Raw genomic sequence first — 26607 nt, forward strand, 5'->3', positions numbered from 1 at the left:
TTTCTTCTTTTAAAAAGAGTATAAAAAGGTTTAAATGGTACTTTCAGAATCAACGCAATGTAAATAAAGATTAATATTAATTTTCAACTATTTGAATATTTGGTGTTGTAATTATGTTATCAATTTATAGCATAACCCTAGCCATGAAAAATCCATGTATGACAGTTCAAAGTTCATGATTCTTACTTTCAATAAATAATTAAAACTACATTTGAGATAACAAAATTTTCAAGCAACCTTGCCCTTGCAAGATTTATATACAACTTTCTATGTTTGAATGTAAAATATAATAAAAAAACTTACATGTCTCCACTTCTCTTACAAGCGTTGAATGGTCAACCCCTGTTGCCCCTAATGTACTAATATCTGACACAGTAATGTCATCAGCATTTACGGTATCTTCATCATCATCATGGAAATCGGGATTATCTATACCACTTTCTAAAACCAAATATAATTCAATACATAACAATGAACTCACATACATGTATCTTACCGACTAACTTTGCCACAAACAAACAGAGTAAAGATAAAAGATAGATTAAATTTAGGGAAAAATCTCCATATTTCATATGATAAGTTTTTCCTTTTAGCTCCATATATAAGTATTTAAATAATTTTATGATGTGGAATGATTGCAAATGAGATATTTACCAACTATAGAACAAAGTACAAAAAAAACCTTTTGCAACTCCATTCAGAAAAAGTTTAAGAAGGATTCCCAATACCTAGTCTCAACTTGTCCAGCTGAGAAAAAAAATTCACTCTTAAAAAAATGCTGAAACACTAACATTTTGCTCGACAAAAGGAAGAATCTTCTAATTTTAAGGGAAAAAAAGTAAGTCAAATTAAACAAAAATCACATCTCATCTGTAATGACTCATTTCAAAGGAAAACATGAGCAACAGGACCGATGCCACGTGTGAAGCAGGATCTGCTTACCCTTCCGGAGAACCTGGGATCACAAGCAGTTTTTGGTGGGGTTCATGTTGTGTTTTGTACTGTTATTTGTCTGTTGGTCTCTTTCTTTTATAGCCATGGTGTTGTCAGTTTATTTTCAACTTATGAGTTTGAATGTCCCTTTGGTATCTTTTGCCTCTCTTTTTAATATCAAATATCAACATAATATCACTAGGATTGCTGAAAACTAAGGTAAAAAAAAGTATGTCAAGCAGAACAAAACTCATACATGTTGTATAACTTATCATTATACATTTACCGTACAAACCAAAGGTCTTGGATCAATCTCTGTTAATCAGGTTGAATCAATTCAATCAAATATTAAATTTCTCCTTTTTTGTACTTCTCCAAAAACTTAGGGAAGCAAAAAAGGAAACATGCTTTATTATATATAACTAGTCCCTTACCATCATTTTCAAATTGTACTGTATTATCAGATGATGATGTCCCTTGTAGAGCCTCTGGTCTTGGTGGTGGTGGTGGGAGGTATTGGTCTGGTCGTGGGGTGGATAAGATTAGTCTTGGTGGTGGAACTGTTGGTGGGTGATCTCCAGAATACAGATCTAGGATCTGCCTCCAGTCAAGATCATCATGTCGACCAAATTCGCCATGTGGTATCTGAAAACGTGGCTCATCACTTATGTCAAAGTCAAGGTCATCTGGAAAATTGTAAATAAATTAATTGATTAGTATGTTGTCTATAAAGATAGTAATATTCTGCATTCTGATTTTCTTCTTGGGTGGATCAATTTTAGGCATGGTTTTGTTTTTATCCTATTTTAGAAAATATATTGACTGTATTTCAGAACAAGAGTTAATTTGTTGGAAACCAGGAAGTAGGTGATTGACAGATCAGTCAAGTGCTCATACTTCACTACCCATTTCTGCAAAGCTACTGACAAAATATGAAGTCATTCTGTTAAATACAATGCGAGAAAAAGTTCATTCAACATATTTAAAAATTCAAAGTATCATCAAACAAGAAGTAGGTGTCTGAAAGATCTGAAAAGTACTTACACATTACAACTCAACATGGTCAAGCTGTGTACTATATTATAAGTCATTCTGTTCAGTAGTATTTGAGACAAATGTGAATAAAAATTCTAACTTCTTCAACATATCTCACATTTTAAAATTTAAGGACTATGGGTAGTTTCATTGTTAGTAAAGAACGTTTCATCATTGGTTGGATTTCCGTTGTTTAGGACATTGTTAGCCTATCACAACTTTTTGGTGTAAGCTTTTGAAAATATTACTCAATGATTGTATAACCATTTTCTCTAACAAAAAAGTTACTGACAAGACAAGAAATGACAAGAATACCAAGATGATAAAATTAAGGCAGTTTTTTATAATTGTGATGCCTATTTTATGTCAAAATCAAAACTTCTTTCTACCTGTTTCTTTTAAGAAATAAACAGCTGCGCCATGAGCGCATGATACGCCTGTCGTCTTGTGTGTGAATTTTTATGCAATAAGCATAAACAGTTTCTGACATACGGCGTGACATGCGAAAACCCCCCTTTTTTTTTTACAAAAAACTCAATATCTATAAAATAAAATTTTGAATCAAAACCAAAAAGAAAACAGATCTTTAGATTAATATAACTAAGAAGTGTGTAAAATTTTAAGCAATAATCATAAATCGTTTTTGAGATACCGCGCGACATGTGAAAACACCCCTTTTAAAAAAAAATAAAATGCTTCGCTGGGCGCAGCTTGATACGACCGCAGAGGTCGAACCCTGAACAGTTGGGGCAAGTATGGACACAACATTCAAGCTTGATACAGCTCTGAATTTGGATTGTGATTAAATATTTGACACAGCATAGGTTTCTGACACAGAAAGAATGTGGTCTAAGAACTTCAATTTTTTTAATTTACCTATTATGGTCCAATGTCCAAAATCAAAATACATAGTTAGATGCAGCATATCAAAGAACCCCATATATTCAATTTTTGTTGAAATCAAACAAAGTTTAATTTTGGACCCCAACTTGGACAAACTTGAAAACTGGTCCCATAATCAAAAATCTAAACACATGTTTAGATTCAGCATATCAAAGTACCCCAAGAATTCAATTTTTGTTAAAATCAAACTAAGTTTAATTTTGGACCCTTTGGACCTTAATGTAGACCAATTTAAAAATGGGACCCAAAATTAAAAATCTAAAATCACAGTTAGATTTGGCATATCAAAGAACCCCAATAATTCAATTTTTGATGAAATCAAACAAAGTTTAATTTTGGACCCTTTTGAACTCAATATGAACCAATTTGATAGCGGGCCCACAAATAAAAAATCTAAATACATGGTAAGATTCAGCATATCAAAGAACCCCATATATTCAATTTTTGTTGAAATCAAACAAAGTTTAATTTTGGACCCCAATTTGGACAAACTTGAAAACTGGGCCAAAAATCTAAAATCTAAATACATGTTTAGATTCAGCATATCAAAGAACCCCAAGAATTCAATTTTTGTTAAAATCAAACTAAGTTTAATTTTGGACCCTTTTGACCTCAATGTGGACAAAGTTGATAACGGGGCCCAAAAATCAAAAATCTAAATACATGGTTAGATTCAGCATATCAAAGAACCCCATATATTCAATTTTTGTTGAAATCAAACAAAGTTTAATTTTGGACCCTTTTGACCTCAATATGAACCAATTTGATAGCGGGGTCCACAAATAAAAAATCTAAATACATGGTTAGATTCAGCATATCAAAGAACCCCATATATTCAATTTTTGATGAAATCAAACAAAGTTTAATTTTGGACCCCAATTTGGACCAACTTGAAAACTGGGCCACAAATAAAAAATCTAAATACATGGTTAGATTCAGCATATCAAAGAACCCCGTATATTCAATTTTGTTGAAATCAAACAAAGTTTAATTTTGGACCCCAACTTGGACAAACTTGAAAACTGGGCCCATTATCAAAAATCTAAACACATGTTTAGATTCAGCATATCAAAGAACCCAAAGAATTCAATTTTTGTTAAAATCAAACTAAGTTTAATTTTGGACCCTTTTGACCTCAATGTGGACAAAGTTGATAACGGGGCCCAAAAATCAAAAATCTAAATACATGGTTAGATTTGGCATATCAAAGAACCCCATATATTCAATTTTTGTTGAAATCAAACAAAGTTTAATTTTGGACCCTTTTGACCTCAATATGAACCAATTTGATAGCGGGGTCCACAAATAAAAAATCTAATTACATGGTTAGATTCAGCATATCAAAGAACCCCATATATTCAATTTTTGTTGAAATCAAACAAAGTTTAATTTTGGACCCCAATTTGGACCAACTTGAAAACTGGGCCACAAATAAAAAATCTAAATACATGGTTAGATTCAGCATATCAAAGAACCCCATATATTCAATTTTTGTTGAAATCAAACAAAGTTTAATTTTGGACCCCAATTTGGACCAACTTGAAAACTGGGCCAAAAATCAAAAATCTAAATACATGTTTAGATTCAGCATATCAAAGAACCCCATATATTCAATTTTTGTTAAAATCAAACAAAGTTTAATTTTGGACCCTTTGGACCTTAATGTAGACCAATTTGAAAACTGGACCCAAAATTAAAAATCTAAATACACGGTTAGATTCGGCATAACAAATAAATAAATGTGGTCAAAGATTTTACAAATCTAATGCGCCATACTGTCCAATTAAAAATTTCTTCTTGAAATTTTTCAATATTTGAAATTTGAAAAAAAAATAATATTTGAAGAATAATTCTTTTTAATTTTTTCTGAAATCTGAAATGAGAAAAAATTGACCCCCAACAATTTCTTTAAACCCCCCCCCCCCTTTTTTTCCCCAAAAAATTCTTTCCCTCAAGATATGGTCATAATCTCAATTCAAATTTCCAATGGAGTTTGCAACCATAATTACCCATTTAAATTTACCATAGTGCTAACTTAATCTATTTTATAATAGAATTTAAAATATAGTGTCAAATCTTTCATATGGATTTTGTTGTAAAAAAAAAAGATGCAACATTTGCAGATATTTTTACTGGTCTTCCTTTATAAATATGCATTTCTTTAAACACAATTTAAAAGCAGTGTAAGGGAAGTAACCAAAACGTTGTATTTGGATTACCTCCCTTACACTGTTTTAAATTATCTTAATTGTTCATTAACCATTACTTTATACATAATTTAAAAGCAGTGTAAGGGAGATAATTTCAATGATGTATTTGATTTATCTCCCTTACACTGCTTTAAATTATGTTTTGTACTAAAGTATTTGTCCATTAACCAGGACAACCTTGTTTTTCCCCCTTTTTTGCCCCTAATTCTTAAACGGTTTGAGCCATAACCCCCCAAAGCAAATCCTAACCATCCCTTTGTGGTATGGAAACTTGTAGTATAATTTCAGAGAGATCCATACACCTTTCCACAGTTATTGTCTGGAAACTAGAAAATGCTAATTTTTGGCCCCTAATTCCTTAACTGTTGGTACCATAACCCCCAAAATCAATCCCCACCTTCCTTTTGTGGTATTGAACCTTATGGTAAAATTTCATAGAGATCCATTCACTTAAACTAAAGTTAGAGTGCGAAAACTAATGCGTCTTCGGACGACGACGCCGACGACGACGACGCCAACGTCATACCAATATACGACCACAAAAATTTTTTTGCGGTCGTATAAAAATCAATATCTCAAAAATAAAATTTTTGAATCAAAACCAAAAAGTATACAGATCTTTAGATTAATATAACTAAGAAGTGAGTAAAACTTTAAGCAATAATCATAAATCATTTTTGAGATATGGCGCGACATGTGAAAAACCCCTCCCCCTTTTTTTACAAAATACTCAATAACTCAAAAATAAAATTTTGAATCATCACCAAAAAGTATACAGATCTTGAGGTTAATATAACTAAGAAGTGTGTAAAGTTTTAAGCAATAATCATAAACTGTTTTTGAGATATGGCGCGACATGTGAAAAACCCCTCCCCCTTTTTAACAAAATACTCAATAACTCAAAAATAAAATTTTGAATCATCACCAAAAAGTATACAGATCTTAAGATTAATATAACTAAGAAGTGTGTAAAGTTTTAAGCAATAATCATAAATTGTTTTTGAGATACGGCGCAACATGTGAAAAAAAACACACACCTGTTTTAGTTACTAAGTCCCGTAACTCAAAAAGTTTTAATCTTATTTTCACCAAAAAGTATACAGATCGTTTGACCATCATAAGAAACAACTATGTTAAGTTTCATGAAATTTGGATAAGTCATTCTCAAGTTACGGTGCGACATGTTTACGCCGGACAGACAGACGGACAGACAGACAGACGGACAGAGGACAGACAGACGGACGGACGCCGGACATTTGTATAACATAATACGTCCCGTCAAAAATTTGACGGGCGTATAAAAATTATTTGTAATAAAAATTCCATCTTTACGCCACAGGCCTATGCTACTTTTTTAGAAAATTTTTTATAGATTCTTATAGGCCTTATAGCAGTTTTACTGGTTGGCCCGTCACTAGACCAAACGTAATGATCAACTTATATTTCTTGACAATGTATATCTGCATGACATGATTTGATTTGATGTCAAATTTTACTTTTGGATGAAAGAACTATGCATTTAATTGACTTACCTTTCATGCATTTTCTACAAATACAAAATCGACTTCGTCTACACAATCCACACATACTATGGCAACATCTTTTTACTTTATCTTTTCTGTAAAATAGTAAAAAGAGTAGGTGAGGTAAGGGCATTTATTTGTCTCCTTTTAATAAATTAAATCATTTTTTAGATAAAAACTGTTTTAAGTTGAAGCATAAACATGTGAATAAACAGCTGCGCCATGAGCGCATGACAGGCCCGTCGTCTTGTGTGTGAATTTTTATGCAATAAGCATAAATAGTTTCTGATATACGGCATGACATGCGAAAACCCCCTTTTTTTTTTACAAAAAACTCAATATCTCTAAAATAAAATTTTGAATCAAAACCAAAAAGTATACAGATCTTAAGATTAATATAAATAAGAAGTGTGTAAAATTTTAAGCAGTAATCATAAATCGTTTTTGAGATACGGCGCGACATGTGAAAACCCCCCTTTAAAAAAAAAAAAATCAATATCTCAAAAATAAAATTTTGAATCAAAACCAAAAAGTATACAGATCTTTAGATTAATATAACTAGGAAGTGTGTAAAATTTTAAGCAATAATCATAAATCGTTTTTGAGATCATCACCAAAAAGTATACAGATCTTAAGATTAATATAACTAAGAAGTGTGTAAAGTTTTAAGCAATAATCATAAATTGTTTTTGAGATACGGCGCAACATGTGAAAAAAAACACACACCTGTTTTAGTTACTAAGTCCCGTAACTCAAAAAGTTTTAATCTTATTTTCACCAAAAAGTATACAGATCGTTTGACCATCATAAGAAACAACTATATTAAGTTTCATGAAATTTGGATAAGTCATTCTCAAGTTACGGTGCGACATGTTTACGCCAGACAGACAGAGGGACAGACAGACGGACAGACGGACAGACAGACGGACAGACAGACGGACAGACGGACAGACGGACGCCGGACGTTTGTATACCATAATACGTCCCGTCAAAAATTTGACAGGCGTATTAAAAGTGCAATAGGACAATTTTTGTCAAGCTTTATCAATAAAGTGTTGACATTGTCAGTTTGTTTTTGACTTATGAGTTTGAATATGCCAATGGTATCTTTCCCCTCTCTTTAACACTCTTTGTGTAGACTTGACTATGACTATCTTATATAATTCATAAACAACAATCACACATGAGATTATCACATGTATTACCCAGTCTAATGGAAGTCTCAATATGGTATGGGTTTTTCTCATTGTTTAAGGCTGTACAGTTGCCTATAATTGCTTACATTCACTTTATTTGAACTTTAGTGGATAGTTGTCTCATTGGCAATCATACCTCATCCCCTTATTTTTTTATTCAGATAAGGCACAGTTTCTTTACAAGTGTGCTCTTAGCAACTATAAAGATGGACATTGGATGAGTCTTGTAATGAATTTTACACATTTTTAAGCACAATAAAAACCTGAATTAGAAAAATTGCATTTTTAATCTAATTATGTTGTTATTGTTCATACTCAACCAAGAAGAAGGTAGCTAGTAAATCATGTTAAAATAAAACCATATAAAATAAAATTATATGAAACAGGTTTTTTGAGATTATAATGCTAAGGAAATTATTGAACCAACACATGCAAATATACTAAACTAAGTCCTCTGTGCACTTTTTTTACACATTCATTCCAATAGTCTATCAAGGTACCATTAAAACTTACCCACAGTATGCTATAACAAGTAAAACTGCACACAGGAGAGCTGAAAAAAAACAAAAAGTTAAATTACAATTCTAATGTATTTTCAAGGAAATAAGTATTAATTGATCTTGTCTAAAAAAAAATAGACTGCAATAAATGGTCTGAAGATATTCTAATACTAAATTTATTAATTTCAAATATTATGTAGAATTACATTTTCAGTCCTTTTTATGACCAAATTTACATCCTATTTTATTTCAGTACTTACAAAGAATGACAACTCCTGCAATAAGTCCACCATTTTTCTTATCTTCAGAGGGCGGTGGGACTGTTACAGGCTTGTATGTACCTGTATAAACAAAAGTATAAATACTAACAATCAATCAATAATTTCTCAATTCGATTGTATATCATCAAATTTTTTAACCCAGCTGTTCTCAAAATCTTGATAATTGAGAAAATCATGCAGATTCCTTCCTAAAAAACCAAGGCATACATAATTGTAATTCTTTTTAATTCAGAATGCAAATAAAAATCATGTTTTGCTAGATTTAAATTCTATGACCCATTGAGATAGATAACTTACAGAGTGTGTGTGGATAAAAGTGTTGACTGTCCGAGTAGCTTCCCTTTGTTTCTCGGACAGAGCAGAATAATGGCTGTGAATTGTCTGAGCTGCAGTCAACTTCCTCCAGGATCAAATTTGATCCATTCAGAATAACATTGTAGCTGGCATCGATGGGATATTTCCATAATACTTCAAAAGTTGGTCTGTAGAATAAAGGTGCACCTGATTTCTGTTCAGCTGTGCAACTCATGTTGGCCCATATTTTCCCTGATGATAGCCTAGTGGAAATGTTGTGTAAAATTGGTAAATCAAGTTTATCTGCAAAAAAAAAGTCATAAAGATTTTAATGAAGGGATATGTCAAGGTATGAAAGCAATATTTTCAAAAAGATTTCTTTTTTAATACATTTTCCAGAAGAAATTTATGATTATTTTTAATGGATTAATTACATGCACAGAAGAAAATGCCATTTTATTACTTAATAATTCTAATCATGACAATATGTATGTGTATGGGGTCAAGTCTGGCAGATGAGATTTCTACTTCTTATATGTATGTGTATGGAGTCAAGTCAACTATGCAAACCACTTAAAGTCAATTAACCATCACTGAATGTGGAAGGCCAATTTTAACCTCTGTAGAAATGAGAAATGCCGATACTAATACAACTGCATACCGAATACCTTTGACTTATCATAAGTGGTTCCCTTTACACTGACCTTAACACAATCTTTTAACAATAAAACTATGCAAAATTTCCAAAGTCAATGAAGCATGACTAAATGTAAGAAGGCAGGGCCATATAATCTTCTTGGAAACGAGATGAACAAATTCTTATACAACTGGCCTGCATACTAAATAACATTGATTAACCATAAGGGGTTTATCTTAAACTGACCAAATCACTAACTAACATGTAAACTATGCAAAAGTCTCACACAGTCAATTGACCATGACTGAGAAAGCACAGCCAAATAATCATCATGGAAATGAGATATACTAATGCTAATACAACTGCATACCAAATATCATTTATCTACCACTAGTGGTTCCTTCAACCTGACATAATCAATAAAATGCTCCGCTGGCCGCAGCTTGATACGACTGCAGAAGCTGAACCCTGAACAGTTGGGGCAAGTATGGACACAACATTCTAGCTTGATACAGCACTGAATTTGGATTGTGATTAATATTTGACACAGCATAGTTTTCTGACCCAGAATGAATGTGGTCTAAGAACTTAATTTACCTATTCAAACCATATCATTATTATTTGCTTTTATATATAAATCAGAAATAACCAATTTCAAATGGAAAATTTTAAAGAAAACAAAGGAAAATAAAATGCTCCGCAGGGCGCAGCTTGATACGACCGCAGAGGTCGAACCCTGAACAGTTGGGGCAAGTATGGACACAACATTCAAGCTTGATACAGCTCTGAATTTGGATTGTGATTAAATATTTGACACAGCATAGGTTTCTGACACAGAATGAATGTGGTCTAAGAACTTAAAAATTTTAAATTGGACATTCACCTATTATGGTCCAATATCCAAAATCTAAATACATGGTTAGATTCAGCATATCAAAGAACCCCAAGAATTCAATTTTTGTTAAAATCAAACTAAGTTTAATTTTGGACCCCGATTTGGACCAACTTGAAAACTGGGCCCATAATCAAAAATCTAAATACATGTTTAGATTCAGCATATCAAAGAACCCTAAAAATTCAATTTTTGTTAAAATCAAACTAAGTTTAATTTTGGACCCTTTGGACCTTAATGTAGACCAATTTGAAAACGGAACCAAAAATTAAGAATCTAAATACACGGTTAGATTCGGCATATCAAAGAACCCCAATAATTCAATTTTTGATGAAATCAAACAAAGTTAAATTTTGGACCCTTTTGACCTCAATGTTGACAAAGTTGATAACAGGGCCCAAAAATCAAAAATCTAAATACATGGTTAGATTCAGCATATCAAAGAACCCCATATATTCAATTTTTGTTGAAATCAAACAAAGTTTAATTTTGGACCCCGATTTGGACCAACTTGAAAACTGGGCCCATAATCAAAAATCTAAATACATGTTTAGATTCAGCATATCAAAGAACCCTAAAAATTCAATTTCTGTTAAAATCAAACTAAGTTTAATTTTGGACCCTTTGGACCTTAATGTAGACCAATTTGAAAACGGAACCAAAAATTAAGAATCTAAATACACGGTTAGATTCAGCATATCAAAGAACCCCAATAATTCAATTTTTGATGAAATCAAACAAAGTTAAATTTTGGACCCTTTGGACCTCAATGTGGACCAATTTAAAAACGGGGCCCAAAATCCAAAAACTTAATACACGGTTAGATTCAGCATATTAAAGAACCCCAAGAATTCAAGAATAAAACCCCATTGAAATTGATCAAGACATAAGCAATTTATACGAAGTATCTTCTTTTGCACAATACTGTGCAATTGAATATTTCTTGCTATTGCGCAATACTGTGCAATTGACAATTTCTTGCTATTGCGCAATATTGTGCTATTGGATATTTCTTGCTATTGCGCAATACTGTGCAATTGAAGATTTCTTGCTATTGCGCAATACTGTGCAATTGAAGATTTCTTGCTATTGTGCAATACTGTGCAATTGAAAATTTCTTGCTATTGCACAATACTTATTAGATAATAATTTACACATCCTGTTTGGTGTGTATCTCCTACCATATCATTATTATTTGCTTTTAAATATTAATCAGAAATAACCAACTTAAAATGGAAAATTTTAAAAGAAAAAAACTAGAGGCTCTAAAGAGCCTGTGTCGCTCACCTTGGTCTATGTGCATATTAAACAATGGACACAGATGGATTCATGACAAAATTGTGTTTTGGTGATGGTGATGTGTTTGTAGATCTTATTTTACTGAACATTCTTGCTCCTTACTATTATCTCTATCTATAATGAACTTGGCCCAGTAGTTACAGTGGAAAATATTTTGTAAAAATTTACAAAAATTTACAAAATTTATGAAAATTGTAAAAAATTGAATATAAAGGGCAATAACTCCTTAAGGGGTCAATTGACAATTTTGGTCATGTTGACTTATTTGTAGATCTAACTTTGCTGTACATTATTGCTGTTTACAGTTTATCTCTATCTATAATAATATTCAAGATAATAGCCAAAAGCTGCAAAATTTTCTTAAAATTACCAATTCAGGGGCAGCAACCCAACAACATGTTGCCTGATTGGTTTGGTTTAAGAGATATGAGCCAAAAACTGCATTTTACCCTATGTATTATTTTTTTGCCATGTCGGCCATCTTGGTTTGCGGGCAGGGTCATCGGACACATTTTTTAAACTAGATACCCTAATGATGATTGTGGACAATTTTGGTTAAATTTGTCTTAGTAGTTTCAGAGGAGAAGATTTTTGTAAAAGATTACAAAAATTTACGAAAAATGGTTAAAAATTGACTATAAAGGGCAATAACTCCTTAAGGGGTCAACTGACCATTTTGGTCAAGTTGACTTATTTGTAGATCATACTTTGCTGAACATTATTGCTGTTAACAGTTTATCTCTATCTATAATAATATTCAAGATAATAACCAAAAACGGCAAAATTTCCTTAAAATTACCAATTCAGGGGCAGCAACCCAACAACGGGTTGTCCGATTCATCTGAAAATTTCAGGGCAGATAGATCTTGACCTAATGAACAATTTTATACCATGTCAGATTTGCTCTAAATGCTTTGGTTTCAGAGATATAAGCCAAAATCTACATTTTACCCCTATGTTCTATTTTTAGCCATGGCGGCCATCTTGGTTGGTTGGCGGAGTCATCGGACACATTTTAAATGTTTCGGGCAATTACCCCAAACTCAATTCCAGCTTTCCCTTTGTGATATGGAACCTTGTAGTACAATTTCAGAAATATCCAAACACTTACACACAAGTTATTGTCATGAAACTAGAAAAATGCTTGTTTTTTGCCCCTTTTTTGGCCCCTAATTCCTAAAATTTTGAGGCAATTACCCCCAAAATCAATTACAGCCTTTCCTTTGTGATATGGAACCTTGTGGTACAATGTCAGAGAGATCCATACACTTACACACAAGTTATTGTCTGGAAGTTACAAAAATGCTTATTTTTGGCCCCTTTTTGGCCCCTAATTCCTTAACTGTTGGTACCATAACCCCCAAAATCAATCCCAACCTTCCTTTCGTGGTATTGAACCTTATGGTAAAATTTCATGGAGATCCATTCACTTAAACTAAAGTTAGAGTGCGAAAACCAATGTGTCTTCGGACGACGCCGGACGACGCCAGACGACGACGACGACGACGACGACGACGACTCCGGACAACGACGACGCCAACGTCATACCAATATACGACCAAAAATTTTTTAATTTTTGCGGTCGTATAAAAAGGAGAAAAAAATCCCCCCCCCCCCAAATTTTTTGAACCCCCTTATGATTCATCACCCCCAAACTCAATCCCAGCCTTCCCTTTGTTATATGGAACCTTGCAGTACAATTTCAGAGAGCTATACACTTGAACACAAGTTATTGTCTGGAAACTAGAAAAATGCTTGTTTTTTGGCCCCTTTTTGGCCCCAAATTCCTAAATGTTTAGGGCAATTACCCCCAAAATCAATCCAAGCCTTCCCTTTGTGGTATGGTACCTTGCAGTACAATTTCAGAGAGATCCATACCCTTGAACACAAGTTATTGTTTGGAAACTAGAAAAAAAAATTTGCGGTCATATAACATGTATAAAAACCAATACATTGTTGCCACAGAAAACAGCACACCTAAGTCTCGCTTTTTTTACTTGAAATAGGTGAAACAAAAAACTTACCTAGAACAACTAGAGTTATCCCAACTTTTTTGATATTGGTTACATAAACATAAGTTCCATTGTCTTCTTTTTTAGTATGATATAAAATCAATGAAAAAGTTCCCATCGATACATTCATCGAGTAACTTATTTTTGATTTGTTTCCTTTAACATCAATCTGTAAATTCTGGGCTTGTATGATTATCTCCCCTGCTGGATTGAAAATCTCAAAATAGTTGTTTGTTTGGTTCCATGTTAAAAAAGAATTCTGTGTAATATTAGTGAACTGGTAACCTTTATTTTCTGTTAAAACTGTAAATAAAAAAATAAAAGAGATTTGATAAATAATAATAAAAGAACAATATCTGGTATCATTGATTCATAGAAGAATTTTTATTGTTCATTTACTGTTACACATTGCTACAAAATGACTAGAAAGAACTTTCAATATGTTTTTCATTCTGTTAATCAAGTTTAATGCACAGGGAAAAAAAATGAACACAATTTTTGTCAACATATTCCTACTGGAAATTCTGTTGATATCCTATGAATAAAATACATATATGTGTTTGAAACGTCACAAATATTTTGGGACTTTTCATTTTCATAAAGGTTAAGAAAAAAGTTCAAGTGGGTGGTGAAATAAGAAGATTGGTCAGGTAACTGAAACGTTTTTTCTCTTGCCTTATAACACCTCTTTTTCCGGTTTTAGAATACACCTTCAATCGTTCAACAGATGAAAAAGTTTTAGAACACATCTGCTATCATTAATCAGGTGAAATGTATTCTATTTAATGTACCTCATTGAAAATCATGCCGCATCTCCATATGTTTATATTGATTGCAAATAAAATTGAGAATGGTAATGGGGAATGTGTCAAAGATACAACAACCCGACCATAGAGCAGACAACAGCTGAAGGCCACCAATAGGTCTTCAATGCAGCGAGAAACTCCCGCACCCGGAGGCGTCCTTCAGCCGGCCCCTAAACAAAAATGTATACTAGTTCAGTGATAATGGACGTCATACTAAACTCCAAATTATAAACAGGAAACTAAAATTTAAAATGATACAAGACTAACAAAGGCCAGAGGCTCCTGACTTGGGACAGGCGCAAAAATGCGGCGGGGTTAAACATGTTTTTTGAGATCTCAACCCTCCCCCTATACCTCACTAATTTTTCACATGAAGAATTTTGTAATACTTTTAAATTTATTATCAAGTTTGGTTGATAAGTCTGAATTGATAGTTTCTGCTTTGTTCCAGTAACCAAACATTTTGTTTTATTTGCATTAATGAACATGTTATTCATTTTGCACCACTCTTCAACCCTGTATAAATCTTCTTGAACATCATCATGTATATTTTCTATGTTTTTCCCTGATTTATGAAGTGGTGTCATCAGCATATAGGTCTGTTTCACAATTTTCAATGCATAAGGGAAGGTCGTTTATAAATAGCACAAACAATAGAGGACCAAGTATAGAACCTTGCAGGACACCAAATTTTACATGTTGTTGTTCAGAATAAACATTACAAATGTTTACCTGCTGTTTTCTGTTATTCAGGTATGACTTGAAAAAACTAACAGTAGCCTCACTAAATCCATAAATTTCAAGCTTTAAACAAAGAATGTCATGATCTACCAAATCAAAAGCTTTTTTAAAATCTAATAAAATTGCCAGGTTTAAATTACCATCATTCATTTCTTGCAACGATTTGTCAATGATATTAATAAGTGCAGTTTGACAAGAATGCTGCGGCCTGAAACCAGATTGTGTAGGGTGTAAAAGTTTAAGTTTAGATAAGTATTTGTACATATTATTAGAAACATGTCTTTCTATTAATTTTGATAAAGTTGGAAGAACAGATATAGGTCTGTAATTTGTTGCTAAAAGCTTGTCACCATCCGTGAAAACTGGTGTTACCTTAGCATTCTTCAGTAAAGAAGGATATATGCCAGTATCTATCATTCGGTTAAATATGTATGTGAGAGGTGATGCAATAAAAGGGGCACTTAATCTTAGGATTTTTGGTCCAATATTATCCATACCAGATGCTTTGTTTATATCAAGTTTTGTTAACTCATTACATAGCTCATTCATGATCACTGGTGGTATAGAAAATTTATCATGTTTATGTAATTTATTTTTAACAAATTTACCAAGATTACTGAAATCTGCTTTGTTTACAGGTGTATAACTTCCTTGTTCTCTTAATTTTTCAGCACATGAAGTGAAAAAGTTATAAAAAGTTTCTGCAATTGATTTTTTACTTTTAGTTGTATTGTTATCTTCTGTGGCTAACTCATATGGTGTATTTTTAACTTTTGGGTTCAGACTGTGAAGACATTTCCATAAAGTTTTAGGGTCATTGGAGTCTTTTATCATATTTTTATAATAATTCTTTTTTGAGTTATCTATAATTTGTTTAGTTTTATTTCTCCAAAATCTATACTCACTCCATAAACCAAGTGCATTATATTTATCTCTCATATTCCTAGCGTAAATGATTTCACTGTTATACCATTCAGGCTGTCTGTCCCTTTTAACTCTCTTTTTAACAACAGGAGCATGTTTATCTAAAGCCTTGTTCAACATATCATAAAACAATTGTAGACAGTCAGAGGGGTTTTCTTCAAATTCAATTTTATGAAAAGGTGAAGTTTGCAGATCTAATAAAAATTCATTTTGGTTGAAATTTTTGAAATTTCTGTAAGTAATTGTACTGTGTGTATTCTTTTTTCCTATATTTGCTTCTTTCCTTGTTAAACAGATAGGATAATGGTCACTAATTGCATATCTACAGACATGTGATTCATGTACCATATTTGGATTATTGACATAAATATGATCAATCAATGTACTAGAATCTTTTGTTACCCTTGTGACATCTACATTCAGTTGTTGAAGATTGTATGATTCTAAAACATTCAGCCATTTTTGAGGAGGTTTGTTTGGTGCTTTAAAATTAAAATCACCCATAATTGTTATATCTGAATTCATGGTCATTGCCACTCTTATTTCTTTTTCAAAATCATCAACCCAATCTATCAGTGACTTTGGTGGCCTATACACAAAACATAATAAAAAGGATTTTTTGTAATCTGGTTTAATTTCAACCCACATTGTTTCAATACCCCCTATTTCGATGTTGTTTATTCTTAAAAATTTAATTGTTTCAGAAAAATAAAAAATCAGACCACCCCCACCTTGTAATGTTCTGTCCTTTCTTTCAAATACATAACCAGGTACTTGTAATTCATTATCAGTAGTGTGTTTTGTTCAATCATGACTTTCTAATGTATTTGAAAACTTACTGTGAGATGTGAACAGATTATATCCTGCTGACTTCCCATAATACCGACAGCCAAATAATGTAGGTCCTGCCTGGTGATTATACTTTAGGACATCCAAATACATCACAGTTGTCGTGCCAACAGACTCACAAGATACATTGTAATTTGAGTTCAGGTTGACAACATCACAAGGATGATGTATAGTGGCAATGTCATTACTTTCCCAGTAAAAGTGGACAGTTGCAGTGTGGATATTCTCTGTTACACAACAAAACTGGATAGTGTCAACAGTCGGTACTACACATGGATAAAATGAGATGTTTGGAACAGACTTCTGCACTGTTGCTAGATGTGTAATGGAATTTGCTGTAATAAAAAAAACATAAAATATCAGTTTAATGGACATGATTCAAATTTATATATTAAAATATCAGCTGCAAGTCATAACAAGAAGCTTTATCAGTCATGTCAGTTTGGGTCCAATATTGTCTAATCAGTCCTGCTACCTTGGAGGGTTTGGCAGGCAATCTTGCAACCTGACGTCTAATTTAAAAGGACGTGTGACCTTTAAAAATGTTCAAAACGAAGAAACAGATCAGATTAGAATTTTGATAGTTTGCTTCAAAGTGACCTGGTGATTGGAGGTAATTTTTTAAATGTGACCTTCTGACCTAAGGGGTACCCTCCAGAAGCACCATCAGTGATTGATTGATTGGTGTTTGCTCTACTATGTATCAGCACAAAAAGGCTATATTGCAGCGAAGCACCATCAGTGAATCTTAGGTATACACAAGGATACTGAATAGAACTTCAGAGTACTTTTATATAAATTTTAATCTACAATACATTGTACCAAAGTTATACATCTTTATAATGTTGTGCTTTTTCTAACATTATTTTAATTGAAAGTTCTTCAATGAACCTTTTGTTAGCCCACTGATCAAAAGGGGGAGGTTTGAATATGCATGGCTGTCATCCTTCCATGTTAATGTACCAGTCCAAAGTCAGGAACCCCCTAAATGGATGTCTTTCAACTTTGTTTATATCTGAGTATTTATCCTTTAAGAAATAGTGTTGATTGCAGATCTAAGACAGTCTCTATAAAACTAATTCATTACTTGTATGAAACTCAGGACAAAATAGAGCCTGACATATGGTATAGACGAAGTCTATTGTCAAAGGCTTCATGTTTTCCTTTAGATGTCTTATCTTATTTTATTATGTTTTAGCTACTGTCTCAATGTCAAATATCCCATATTTCTTCTTGTTGATATTTTTTTTTTCATTTTCAGTCACTGACCTGTATCATGGCTATATATACCATTGAGATTTTCCAAAAGTGTGATGTTACAATAAGAAACACTTTACAATGAGGTAACTGGTAAATTATAAATCATACAATGGTCTATTAACCAACAAACAATAAATCAATTTGACCATTAAGTTTTGCTAGATAAAATTCAAGCTACACTAAATATTATTCTTTGAATTTATAATATTCACAAACATTATGTAATTATTAATTAAATGAACTTAAGGTCCACCAAAAATCTAAAAATTGATTATTTCTCTAAGTTCAAAGCTTAAAATCAATACTTGCTGATTATTATATGGGAGAAGACTTGAAAACCATTTAGATGAAATTCTTATATAGATTGTTATTTTTTTACCTTTGGTTATGTAAAATAGAAAATTGATAGTTCAAATCACTTTAGAAATGATTTATAATAATGGATTACATAATATTTTTTGTTACACCTATTTCTTTATAATAATGAAATGTTTTATCTTCAGTTTCAATGTTAGTATATTTACCTGTACTTGTTATGAATGCTGAACCCAGTAAGCAGGATACCAGTAATAGCGTAGCCATTCTTATCTACCATCTCCAGGAACCATAGTTATTCTGCAATAAAGACACTTTTCTAGTCAAAATAAAATGTAACAATTGAGAACAATTAACCACAAATTCCATGTATATCAATATATATCTCTGATATTGTACACATTACAATACATTCCCATCAATCTACCAAATCAAATTTTGAGTTGTCAGTTTGACGAAATGTTGAAGTTTTACTAATGGTGTCAATTCTATACAATAACATTGATACGAGGACAACTTAATGCTATTTAAGTATAGTTAAGTTGTTAGTTATCAGGTGCCTTATGTGTCTGCTGAATGTATAAGACATATGTAGAGGGTATTGATAAGTACCCCTAAAAGTCCAATCAAGCAGTCATTTTGTATATTTACAGTTTAGGCTGCTGGATCCCAATTGTTATCACATCAACTAGTATGTCTGTTTGGGTTTGCCCACTCAATTTTGTCAATATATTGTTACTATTATAAACACCTGTCATACAAGTGAGAGATTTAGATAGCTATAAAACCAGGTTTAACCAACCATTTTCTTCAGAAAATTTTATACCTTGGAGTTCCGTGTTCTTGTAAATTCTTCATTTGTACTTTTTTGAATTGCTATAATTTGTGAGCTGTTTATTTCATAATGAAGACCTACTTGCAATCTTTAAGATGAAGAAAAACATTCCTTTGATTTTTTTTTCTTTAATGTGGATCTGCGGGTGCTGGATTTTCTCGCTGTGTTGAAGACCCATTGGTGGCCTTGGGCTGTTTTCTGCTCTTTGGTCAGGTTGTTGTCTCTTTGACACATTCCCCATTTCCATTCTCAATTTTATTGTCAACGGGCCAGATATACAGCCCATTTCTGAATACAACCTTGTACTCTATTATCAAACTCATGGGCCTACTTCTATTCATCCAACTCGGGTTACTCAAGTTAAATATTTAGGTTTGATTGCGCATGCGTCAAGAGCGTGTCAATCGAATCAAAAACTCTGGTGGAGAGTTACTCGAGGTCCATTGTTTACCTAACAACATGGATGAATTTACGATACTAAACCATATTTTTAGTGATGATGAACAAACGATGGCAATTCAGTATATAATATTGATTCTAACCAAATCTTAATTCCATGATTTTTTTCCTGGGATCCCAGGATCAGACCCCTTATAACCACCACAAACGTGGCTGCGTGTAGGCTGAGCATATAGGATATATTACGGAAAGGGGGCAAAGGGGGTCCTAATAAGAGCAGAACAGTGAACTGATTTTGACAATAACAGTTAACAGCTTAAAAAATAAATATTCACAATAGCTGATAACAATGAATAAAAAATGCCCAGAACACAAGAACAGTACACGTCACCTTGCCCCCCCCCCTCTGAAAAGTATAAGGGAGGTACACATGTATATATTTTAGCGAATATTTACAATTGATGGACATTGATGTAATACAATAGATATATATTGTGGTGTTTTAATGTGACTATTGTAATTGAACACTTAAACTTCTATTTTGTCACATAAAATGGCTAAAATCCGTTTAAAACGTAAAAAATATATTTTCGAAAAGTACTTGCGTCTCTTTCGTCGCCATCTTGCCGTTTAACTCGACTCGATTAAACCTGGTCAGGGGAAGGGTTGATATCGAGTTAACTCGAGGGTTGTAAAATGATAAAACTCGGGTACTTCGATTGCAACTCGAGTAACTCGGGTTAACCCAGTTGGACGAATCGAAGTAGGCCATGAACAATGGTGGGATTACTAAAAGAACAGGAACATGTTGTTTTTTTTTACAATAACAGGATTTAATTTTTTGGATATAAGGGTTACATGGTTTTTTTTTAACAGAAAAGCATGTAGAAGATATTTAAAGGCTATATATCTGACCTCTAGACAAGTTGTCAGGTATGTCAGATTTAATAGAAGAATTTCGGAATTTTACCCTTGCATATGGTATCAGTCTCTTATTTTACAGTATAACTCTTTCTCCAAAAAAATTTTCCCTATTTCACCTGTGTTATTGGTTTCCAGTAACATGATTTTCTCCACCCCTCACTTGATTATTTTGTTGTTGTCAATCTTGAAAATACAATTCCATTTTTCATTCCCGACTTTTCAGGACCAGATCTTCATTTGATTTGAATGTGTAACATGTGTAAACTTGCTGTCTATAATTTATTTATATGTACACAATGTAATATAAATGCAGAGGTTACAGCTCCCTTGGGTTAAGTCGACCTTAAATGACTTTGGTTGTTCTGCTTGTGCCCTTTTTGTTCTGATGTTACATATTTGGCTCCCTATGTTTGATCTGATTTACATACCATAACAATTTTGAACATTAAATGTCTGACCCTGAACAATTACAACTGCAATTTTTAATTAACTACATTAATACTACATCAATCTTAAGCCTTTTCCTGTAATTTATACTAGATTTATAAGAAGCTTGGCTAGACCTCAGCCACTCTTTTCACAAAAAAATCTTAGGATTAAAATTGATCATAAAAGTTACAGGTATACATTATAATACTGAAATGTGTATGACTTATGAATATTTTAACTCTTAAGATTTTTTGTGAAAAGAGCCACTGGATTATAACATACATGTAACTAACAACGAAAATAATCACATATGTTCCAGCCAAGACAGACACTTTGAAATTCAGCTTCCTACCAAATACAATTAAAGATTGGAACCTTTTACCTCTGGATATCATCACCAAGATGCAATAAATGGAAGAACCAGATAAGTTGTTCACAGAAATTGTAAGGGGAGTCTCAAGTTGTAAGTAAGTTATTAACCCTGACACACACACGATGTAGCAATGTTCAAGGATGTGACATTGTATACCAAGATCAAGATCAAGACAAAGTAAACAAAGCCATGATAAGTAATGACCAAGGTTAATCATGTGAATTCACAATTAGGTAATAGGTTATGTGTTTGCTTGCATTCATTAAGGTGTACTGTCAGTCAAGGATGCACAACTTATACAAGTAATTTTACATACTTGAAGATGTTAGTAATATTTTTAAATTAATTGTAAATATGCAAATTTGTCAGATTAAATTTTTTATGAATAATCTCCTTACAGTTCTCCAAAAATTTACTTATACAGGTAATTTTTATTTCAACCCGTGAAATTCTTAAACAGGTTGGAAAAGATTATCATAAATGGGTACTATCCGCATTTATGGGTATTATACCCAAAACCGCCCCCCCCTTTTTTTTTTGGAAAAATTTGGTTGATTATATAGGGAATCACTGAAGCATGACTGGAGTGGACCCCCACTTAAGAAAATTTCTGGATCTGCCACTGCATTGTGCAAATATTCATATACATGGCAACATTTTTCCCTGTAAGACCATAGTTCAAATGAGAACTGAAAACAAAGATAATGGCCTCCAAAAATACTCCTTTTCGAAGCTTATTAACTTTTATCCTGATAATATTTCAGTCATGGTGTATTTAGGCAAAATGTTGTCCCTTATCCATATGTTTCTGCCATGACAGAAAATATCTGTAAATCTAAAGATTATTTTTTTATCACTGAAATTTGATACCCGTTTTGGGTACAATACCCATTTATCAGGATCCACCCCAACCTGAAATTAAAACATGCTTCCAATACATTTTGCTACTGTGGACATCTGTAAGACACTGTCAGATGCCCCTATCAACCCTTAAATTCAGACTACCTTTTTCCCTCGTGTTCAACATTGTTTTAAAATTGATTGTTTATAAAGTCATGAAATGGAACTTTTACCTGCATCAAATCTTTTTGTCAGTCCTCCATGTGAAACGAAAGTAGGTAAAAATCTTATCATGTCACTCAATAATGTAAAAACTTTTGTAAATAAATTGCATTTTGCGAATTAAAAAAGTTGCTTTGTTGTTTTAAAGATCCGTATCGTTTTGATGTTAAACGATTTACCTGTCCTTCGGGGTATTTTGTCGACAGCATTGAGTCACTGGTGATAAGATCTCCAAGACGTTTTATTGACATTTATGTCTAAATCATTTAAAAGCTTCTGTGTGATCAATTGGAAAGCTGTGAGTGCTAAAAATAACTATTACCTCATTCTAAAATTAGATTTTGGTCCATATTGCTTTGATTGGTCGCTTTATCAAATACAATGATTAATAATGATGTAAAACAGACACTTGATGATAAAATAAAAGATATAAAGTAGGAAAGACTGGTAAAAATGTAAAACAAATAAATACTGCAACATTTTCAATATACATCTTAATCCTTCATGATATTTTTTGTATCAAACATTATATTAATTTTTATTATATTAATGTTTTCCTGTTTTAATTTCTTTAGATGAAACTATTTTTTAAAGTAAGGGGCTTTATGTTCTCCCAGGGGCAAGAGTCTCAAGACTCTTTTTTTTTCTTCTTTTTTTTTTTTTTAAGACAGGAAAATTTGAAACCTTCATTTTTTTTTACTCACACAAGAGTCAATTTACGCTTTTGCACAATTCAAACATTTTTTGTCCTCCGAAATAATACATTATTTTTCATTAAATTTAGATTAGTGGCTGCAATATGGAACATTGATCACCTCGTATATAGATATAAAAAGATGTGGTATGAGTGCCAATGAGACAACTCTCCATCCAAGTCGCAATTCATAAAAGTAAACCACTATAGGTCAAAGTACGGCCTTCAACACGGAGCCTTGGCTCACACCGAACAGCAAGCTATCAAGGGCCCCAAAAATGACTAGTGTAAAACCATTCAAACAGGAAAACCAACAGTCTAATCTATATAAAAAACGAGAAACACTTATGAACCACATAAAAAAACGACAACCACTGAACATCATGTTCCTGACTTAGGACAGGTGCAAACAAATGCAGCGGGTTTAAACATTTTAATAGGTGCCAACCTTCACCCTTATAACTATGTATATTTACAACTCTATATGAGTACCAGTAGTACTAAATATTATTCCCCAAGAAGCAGTCCTTTAAAAATTAGATTTTGATATAAATACTGAAACCATTTGTAATGATTTCAATTTATTTAAAATTGGCTTGTTTGTTTCAGTAGGAAAAAAAAGTAGTTGAGAAAAGCTACATTTAAGGCCTCACTGAAATACCAATAAAAGCGCTAAGCCCTTGCTTTTTGGTTAGTACAAGTTGTGATTATGTGTCATGAATTGATGCACTTAATCAGGCATATCCTTTCCTTTCCATAATAATTAGAGTCCATGCATGGATTTATTCTTGAGAGAATGCTCCTTTCCACCACCATTCATCTATTGTGCAGGCATATTTTTTTTTACTTTTTATATCAATTGTTTAATATTTCTTCAGAAGAAAATTATTTGTTCTGAAGGGAGTGAAAAAGAGTTTGTTTTATTGAAAATTAAAAATGGGTTCCTTGTTCCTGTTTGTTTAATATTGTAAGCATTTTTTTTTTAATTATAGTTGAAAATAAAATGCTCCGCAGGGCACAGCTTGATACGACCGCAGAGGTCAAACCCTGAACAGTTGGGGCAAGTATGGACACAACATTCAAGCTTGATACAGCTTTGCATTTGGATTGTGATTAAATATTTGACACAGCATAGGTTTCTGACACAGAATGAATGTGGTCTAAGAACTTAAAAATTTTAAATTGGACATTCACCTATTATGGTCCAATATCCAAAATCTAAATACATGGTTAGATTCAGCATATCAAAGAACCCCAAGAATTCAATTTTTGTTGATATCAAACAAAGTTTAATTTTGGACCCTTTTGACCTCAATGTGGACAAAGTTGATAACGGGGCCCAAAAATCAAAAATCTAAATACATGGTTAGATTCAGCATATCAAAGAACCCAATATATTCAATTTTTGTTGAAATCAAACAAAGTTTAATTTTGGACCCCGATTATGACCAACTTGAAAACTGGGCCCATAATCAAAAATCTAAATACATGTTTAGATTCAGCATATCAAAGAACCCTAAGAATTCAATTTTTGTTAAAATCAAACTAAGTTTAATTTTGGACCCTTTGGACCTTAATGTAGACCAATTTAAAAACGGAACCAAAAATTAAGAATCTAAATACACGGTTAGATTCGGCATATCAAAGAACCACAATAATTCAATTTTTGATGAAATCAAACAAAGTTTGATTTTGGACCCTTTGGACCTCAATGTGGACCAATTTAAAAATGGGGCCCACAATCAAAAAACTAAATACACTGTTAGATTCAGCATATTAAAGAACCCCAAGAATTCAAGAATAAAACCCCATTGAAATTGGTCAAGAAATAAGCAATTTCTATGAAGTATCTTCTTTTGCACAATACTGTGCAATTAAATATTTCTTGCTATTGCGCAATACTGTACAATTGACAATTTCTTGCTATTGCGCAATATTGTGCTATTGGATATTTCTTGCTATTGCGCAATACTGTGCAATTGAAGATTTCTTGCTATTGCGCAATACTGTGCAATTGAAGATTTCTTGCTATTGTGCAATACTGTGCAATTGAAAATTTCTTGCTATTGCACAATACTTATAATATAATAATTTACACATCCTGTTTGGTGTGTATCTCCTACCATATCATTATTATTATCTTTTAAATATAAATCAAAAATAACCAACTTAAAATGGAAAATTTTAAAAGAAAAAAAAAAGGAAAAAAAGAAAAAAAAGGAAAAAAAGAAAAATCCCCCCCCCCAAATTTTTTGAACCCCCTTATGATTCATTACCCCCAAACTCAATCCCAGCCTTCTCTTTGTGGTATGGTACCTTGCAGTACAATTTCAGAGAGATCCATACACTTGAACACAAGTTATTGTCTGGAAACTAGAAAAATGCTTATTTTTGGCCCTTTTTTGGCCCCTTATTCCTAAAAGTTTTTGGCAATTACCCCCAAACTCAATTCCAGCTTTCCCTTTGTGATATGGAACCTTGTAGTATAATTTCAGAAAGATCCATACACTTACACACAAGTTATTGTCATGAAACTAGAAAAATGCTTGTTTTTTGCCCCTTTTTTGGCCCCTAATTCCTAAAATTTTGAGGCAATTACCCCCAAAATCAATCCCAGCATTCCTTTTGTGATATGGAACCTTGTGGTACAATGTCAGAGAGATCCATACACTAACACACAAGTTATGTCTGGAAGTTACAAAAATGCTTATTTTTGGCCCCTAATTCCTTTACTGTTGGTACCATAACCCCCAAAATCAATCCCAACCTTCCTTTTGTGGTATTGAACCTTGTGGTAAAATTTCATAGAGATCCATTCACTTAAACTAAAGTTAGAGTGCGAAAACCAATGTGTCTTCAGACGACGCCAGAGGACGCCAGACGACGACGACGACGACGCCAACGTCATACCAATATACGACCACAAAAATTTTTTTGCGGTCGTATAAAGATGTGTTTGGCCATAAATATTTGTCTAATTTATTTTATCTAATTCAGACATAATTCCCTGCCAGATTCTGTGTTTCTTGCTTCAGTATTTTACAGTAAGATTGTCGGGCTATGTATCAGAGTGTTTGTAATAGATCTTTTGCCATATAATTTGAAATTGCCTTGTAGCTGTGTTCTTCAATTCAAAGATTTAGCATGATCCAGTGGCAGATCCAAAGGGGGAGGGGTTTCCAGGGGTTGTTTTTTTTCCCCCTAAGTGTCTGTAGTGATTTTGTGTTGTAAAGTAAAACACCACATCCTTTCTTTTCAATTATACAATGTATAAAGTAGTA

The 26607-nt window shown here is 32.7% G+C and overlaps 1 protein-coding gene across 2 annotated transcripts in view; it reads right to left on the reverse strand.

The window, feature by feature from the left end:
* Window positions 1-22887, reverse strand: part of LOC127700297 (uncharacterized) — a 29073-nt gene extending 6186 nt beyond the window's left edge. The window contains exons 1-10 of one of the 2 annotated variants that reach the window (XM_052203714.1): window positions 22812-22887; window positions 18820-18910; window positions 17026-17370; window positions 13728-14018; window positions 8879-9178; window positions 8561-8641; window positions 8314-8353; window positions 6614-6699; window positions 1368-1619; window positions 304-441 (exon numbers count right to left, since the gene is read on the reverse strand). In XM_052203714.1, the coding sequence (XP_052059674.1) occupies window positions 304-441; window positions 1368-1619; window positions 6614-6699; window positions 8314-8353; window positions 8561-8641; window positions 8879-9178; window positions 13728-14018; window positions 17026-17370; window positions 18820-18877 (1591 nt within the window). In that variant the 5' untranslated portion in view covers window positions 18878-18910; window positions 22812-22887. Of the gene's footprint in view, window positions 1-303; window positions 442-1367; window positions 1620-6613; window positions 6700-8313; window positions 8354-8560; window positions 8642-8878; window positions 9179-13727; window positions 14019-17025; window positions 17371-18819; window positions 18911-22643 lie in introns of both variants that reach the window. The other variant, XM_052203713.1, reaches the window with a different exon arrangement.
* Between the last annotated feature and the right edge of the window lie 3720 nt (window positions 22888-26607).

Source organism: Mytilus californianus, unplaced genomic scaffold, assembly GCF_021869535.1.
Source record: "Mytilus californianus isolate M0D057914Y unplaced genomic scaffold, xbMytCali1.0.p SCAF_5, whole genome shotgun sequence".
NCBI lineage: Eukaryota > Metazoa > Mollusca > Bivalvia > Mytilida > Mytilidae > Mytilus > Mytilus californianus.